Here is a 5,827-nt window from a genome sequence, read left to right on the forward strand (position 1 = left end):
CCATACTCAAAAGCAGTCACTGGACTCCACCAATCTTAACAACCTGCACTTCATCTCGTTGCTCCCCGTTTTATCCAAAAACGTCTGGTCTACAACCGACTGAGCGTCCACCTCGCCGAGAAGAACCTTCTTGATCCCCTTCAGTCTGGATTTCGCCCTCAACACTCCACAGAAACTGCCCTCCTGAAACAAAAAAACGGTCTACTAATGTCTAATGGACACTATTCTGTACTCCTTACTCTTGGACCTCTCTGCTGCCTATGATACGTTTGACCGCTCCCCCCTCCTCCTCAAGAAACTCCACGCCTTTGGTTTCCATGACTGTAGTCTTTGCTGGCTCTCTTCCTACTTATCCAACCGCACCTTTAGCGTTTCCAACAATTCTACTTCCTCCTCTTCCTTTCTCTGTTGGGGGTCCCTCAATGTTCTGTTCTTAGACGTCCTCCCTGGGTCAGCTGATTTCTACGCCAACAACACTCAGATTTATCTCTCTGCCCCTCAGCTCACTCCTTTAGTCTCCTCACGTATCACTAATTCACTAACAGATATATCAGCCTGGATGTCACACCACTTCCACAAACTCAAGCTATCCAAATACAGTGGAACCTCGGATTGCGAGTAACGCGGTTAACGAGCAATACGAGCGCTGTATTTAAAAAAATCCTAATTCGGTTTGCGAGTGTTGTTTCGCAATATGAGCAGGATTCAGGCCAAAGCGGTGTGCAGTACCGCGTTTGGCTTGAGGTGGGGGGGGCGCCAGAGCCGAACGGCACCGATCGCAGCCGATCAGCGCCGTTCGGAAATCCCCTGAGAGACACTGTTTCCAAGGTCAGCCGAGCTGTCCTCGGGCCTTTACTGAGGCTCTCAAGCGCCCCCCACCTCTGGCCGCATGCAATATTGCATGCCATTGAAGTCAATGCGGAACAAATTATTTTCGTCTCCATTGACTTCAATGGGAAAACTCGATTTGATATGCGAGTACATTGGATATCGAGCGTTCTCCTGGAACGGATTATGCTCGCAATCCGAGGTTCCACTGTAGAGCTCATAATATTTCCTCCCCCATGATTTTTCCTCTCAGGATCAATGGCACAGCGATAAACCCGTCCCCGCGTAATCCTGGACTCTGATCTATCCTTTGGGTCACACATACAATCACTGTACAAATCTTGCCGTCGGGGTTACTGGGTGTAAATAGAAAATAAGATCTTATTACCTTCTCTGCTGCCAATTTCAGCAACGTCACCTCTACCTCGTATCACAAAGCACTTCCTGTCTGTATCTGACATCACTTCCTGTCTTCCATAGAGACTTCCTGTCTAGGTAGTAACGAGATCACCATCTTGTGGAGCGCAGAGGAACTGCAGGCCCAAGATACATCTTGTAATGTGAACACGGCCTTTTGTTGTGTGTGTGTATGTAGTGGGCTAGATTCAGATAGGTTAGCAGATCTTTAGATCCGCGTAACCTATCTGATTTACGTTAAGCCGCCGCAATTTTTTGAGGCAAGTGCTTTATTCAGAAAGCACTTGCCTCTAAAGTTGGGGCAGCGTATCGTAAATCCCCCGGCTGAATTCAAATTCCGCGGCTAGGGGGCGTGTACAATTTAAATCAGGCACGTCCCCGCGCCGATCGAACAGCGCATGCGCCGTCCGCAAATTTTCCCAGAGTGCATTGCTCCAAATGACGTCGCAAGGACGTCATTGGTTTCGACGTTAATGTAAATTACGTCCGGCCGTATTCGCGAACGACTTGGGCAAACGACGTAAAAAATTCAAAACTCGGCGCGGGAACGACGGCCATACTTAACATAGGATACGCCGCACTTACCCCTCCTATAGCAGAAGTAACTTTCCGCCGGAAAAAGCCGAAGGCAAACGACGTAAAAAAAAAAGCGCCGGGTGGTCGTTCGTTTCTGAATCGGCGTAAATGCTCATTTGCATATTCGACACGTAAAAGATACGGTAGCGCCACCTAGCGGCTGGCCTGGAATTGCAGCCTAAGATCCGACGGTGTAAGTCACTTACACCTGTCGGATCTTATGCATATCTATGCGGAACCTGATTCTATGAATCAGGCGCATAGATACGACGGCCGGACTCAGAGATACGACGGCGTATCAGGAGATACGCCGTCGTATCTTCTTTCTGAATCCAGCCCACTGTATACTTTTATAGATGTGGGTCATCTCCTCAATCAACGGAAATGGCACAAGTGGGCTACCCAGGGCTTTTTTTCAGCGGGAACGCATTTCCGGCACCTTCTGAACTGACTGTATGTAATAGCAAGGGATGCTGGGGTGTGCTGCAGGGTATTGATGCTCACTGCTGTGGATCTATTTTTGCAGGGGGGGTCTATTGTTTCTAGGGGGGGTCTTATGTTGCTGGGGGGGTCAATTGTTGCGGAACGAGATCTACTGTTGGGGGAGGGGTCTATTGTTGATGGCAGCCAGAGTCTATTAATGTTGGCTGTACGGAGATCTGTTGATGCTGCCGTGAGTCTATTGTTGCTGGCGGGGACATTTTGTTGTGGGTGGTCCATTGTTGTTAGGGGGATCTATTTTACTGCTTTTCTTGATATCATTACCAAATTCCATATAAATCACTTAGCACCACAAAATGATACTTGGTTCTATATTGTATAAAAGGGGTGGTACTGGGAGGTGGGTAGGGGGCGGAGAAAATGGGTGACTCGGAAAGGGGGAGTTCCTGCACCTATTGTCTGAGAAAAAAAGCCCTGGTTGTCAGGGTTCCATCTTACATCTGAGTCTGCAGGGTTCCATCTTACATCTGAGTCTGCAGGGTTCCCTCTTACATCTGAGTCTGCAGGGTTCCCTCTTACATCTGAGTCTGCAGGGTTCCCTCTTACATCTGAGTCTGCAGGGTTCCCTCTTACATCTGAGTCTGCAGGGTTCCCTCTTACATCTGAGTCTGCAGGGTTCCCTCTTACATCTGAGTCTGCAAGGTTTCCTCTTACATCTGAGTCTGCAAGGTTTCCTCTTACATCTGAGTCTGCAGAGTTGCCACTTACACATCATAGTCAGCAGGGTTCCATCTTACATTTGATTCCGCAGAATTGCCACTTACAGTGTAATCCCGCGTACACACGATCGGACATTCCGACAACAAAACCGTGGATTTTTTTTCGACAGATGTTGGCTCAAACTTGTGTTGCATACACACGGTCACACAAATGTTGTCGGAAATTCCGAACGCCAAGAACGCGGTGAGGTACAACACTACGACGGCGCTATTAAAGGGAAGTTCAATACCAGTCGTGTTAGTAGGAGTTTGGTGAGAGACGATTCGCGTTTTTCAGCCTCGTGCTTTTCAGTCTGTTACAGCAACGCTAGTTTTACCAGACCGAGCGCTTCCGTCTCGTACAATGCGTAGAATTTTGTGCGTCGGAATTGTCTACACACGAGAACGGATTGTGTTGTTGCAAATGTCCGATGGAGCCTACACACGGTTCAGAATTTCCGACAACACGCTCCCATCGAACATTTGTCGGAAATTCTGAGCGTAAGTACGCGGCATAAGGGGGAACTCTGTGGACAGTGTAAGGCAGTGATGGCGAACCTCGGCACTCCAGATGTTTTAGAACTACATTTCACATGATGCTCTAGTACGCCGCAGGGTGCATGAGCATTATGGGAAATATAGTTCTAAAACATCTGGGGTGCCAAGGTTCGCCATCACTGGTGTAAGGTAACTCTGCAGATTCAGATCTAAAGGGGAACTCTTGCTCCAAGGGCTTTGCTTTCAGAAAATATATGTCTGAGGGTCTTAATTCATACCTCACAGAAGAAACTAAGGGGGTCCGTTGGATAAATGTAACAAGCATTCTCCCAGCCGTTACAAATTATGGCAGAGATCAAGTTTACACAGTGATTTCCTTTGATGGTCAGCTCCATCTAGTGGCCATAATGCAGCAGAAATACTACAATACCACATTATTGCCATTAGATGGCGCTGATGATCATAGGAATTCGTTGAACAAATGTTTAACCATCAGACCTGTAAGTGTTTGTGAAATCTAACACCATCTAAAATCTAAAATGTACTCAGCCAATGAGAGGTAATGACTCAATTTTTATTTTAAAAGGCCGAGAGGACCACCTTTTGAGTGCTGGGCTTAACGCGTTTCGTCCTGGAAGACGACTTGAGCAAACAGACCTCTTTCAAGAGTTTACAACACAAAATGTCCTCAGCCAATGAGAGGGAATGACTCCATTTTTATTTTTCTCCTGCTATCAATGGCCTACACGGTACAACACTTCCACCATGTCTTTGGTGATCTCTGATCTCCTTATGAAGTGTTTCTTACATGGTGAAGATCAGCCATGGAGTATATCTGAGGTGTATATCAGGGTGTGCTTCTTCCCCACATGTCCAGCAACATTCATATACAAGACATTTCCCGCACTCACTAATACACCTCAAGGGTTGTGTGGGACCCCTGATGTACAGGAAGACAGGACTTCAGTGCGGAAAATTTCCCTCAGTCAGACCAGGAAAGTTCATTCTCCTCTGTGTCCAATTTTAGATGACTGTAAACAGAGGACTTCTGTGGGTTACACCTCCTCCAATCAGAAGAGGACAGTGAACCTACCTCTGTTTGAAATCTCACATGCGAGACAAGATCAGACTTAGTTTTAAAACATTTCTCGCACCTAGGACAGGAATACGGCTTCTCAGCCTTGTGCAATCTCTGATGGTCGGAAAGAGAGCCCTTCTGTGAAAAACATCTCCCGCACTCAGGACAGGAATACGGCTTCTCCCCCGTGTGGATCCTCTGATGTAAAACAAATTGTGATTTTAGTGTAAAACATTTCCCGCACTCAGGGCAGGGATACGGCTTCTCCCCCGTGTGCAATCTCTGATGCAAGGTAAGATTGGACTTCTGTGAAAAACATTTCCCGCACTCAGGACAACAATACGGTTTCTCACCCGTGTGAGTTCTTTTATGTGCATCAAAATTGTTTTTCAAACTAAAACATTTCCCGCACTCAGGACAGCAATACGGCTTCTCACCTGTGTGAGACCTTTTATGTTCAATCATTCTGTATTTAGTGTGGAAAGACTTCCCGCACTCAGGGCAGGAATATGGCTTTTGTCTTGTGTGAGTATTTCTATGAAGAGTAAGACTGTGATTAAAACAGAAACACTTCCCGCACTCAGGGCAAGAATATCGTTTCTCCCCTGTGTGTGATCTCTGATGCACGGAAAGGTTGGACTTATATGAAAAACATTTCCCGCACTCAGCACAGGAATACGGCTTCTCACCCGTGTGAGATCTCTTGTGTTGGGAAAGATTGGACTTATATGAAAAACATTTCCCACACTCAGCACAGGAATACGGCTTCTCACCCGTGTGAGATCTCTTGTGTTGGGAAAGATAGGACTTTACTGAAAAACATTTCCCGCACTCAGAGCAGGAATACGGCTTCTCATCTGTGTGATATCTTTTATGAACATTAAAACTGAATCTAGTACGGAAACACATCCCACACACGACACAGGAAAACCTCTTATTTGTTGAAAGGACGGCCCTGCCCCGCACAGTCTGAGGTTCCTCAGGATGAGAGGAATACGATGGTCCGGCACCGTCCCGCACAGTCTGAGGTTCCTCAGGATGGGAGGAATACGATGGTCCGGCACCGTCCCGCACAGTCTGAGGTTCCTCAGGATAAGAGGAATACGATGGTCCAGCACCGTCCCGCACAGTCTGAGGTTCCTCAGGATAAGAGGAATAAGATGGTCCGGCACCGTCCCGCACAGTCTGAGGTTCCTCGGGATAAGAGGAATACGATGGTCCGGCACCGTCC

At 47.3% G+C, this 5,827-nt stretch overlaps 1 protein-coding gene across 1 annotated transcript; it reads right to left on the reverse strand.

Annotated features, from left to right (window-relative positions):
• Positions 1–4,414: 4,414 nt before the first annotated feature.
• On the reverse strand, positions 4,415–5,626 carry LOC120909710 (gastrula zinc finger protein XlCGF17.1-like). The gene has a single exon (XM_040321440.1). It carries the CDS (start codon positions 5,503–5,505, stop codon positions 4,501–4,503), a length of 1,005 nt encoding a protein of 334 aa, XP_040177374.1. The 5' UTR covers positions 5,506–5,626; the 3' UTR covers positions 4,415–4,500.
• Between the last annotated feature and the right edge of the window lie 201 nt (positions 5,627–5,827).

Source organism: Rana temporaria, chromosome 8, assembly GCF_905171775.1.
Source record: "Rana temporaria chromosome 8, aRanTem1.1, whole genome shotgun sequence".
Classification (NCBI taxonomy): Eukaryota; Metazoa; Chordata; class Amphibia; order Anura; family Ranidae; genus Rana; species Rana temporaria.

Bases quoted from the DNA above. Each gene is read 5' to 3' on its own strand.
- LOC120909710 (XM_040321440.1), bottom strand. From the start codon at position 5,505: ATGTGTTTCCGTACTAGATTCAGTTTTAATGTTCATAAAAGATATCAC.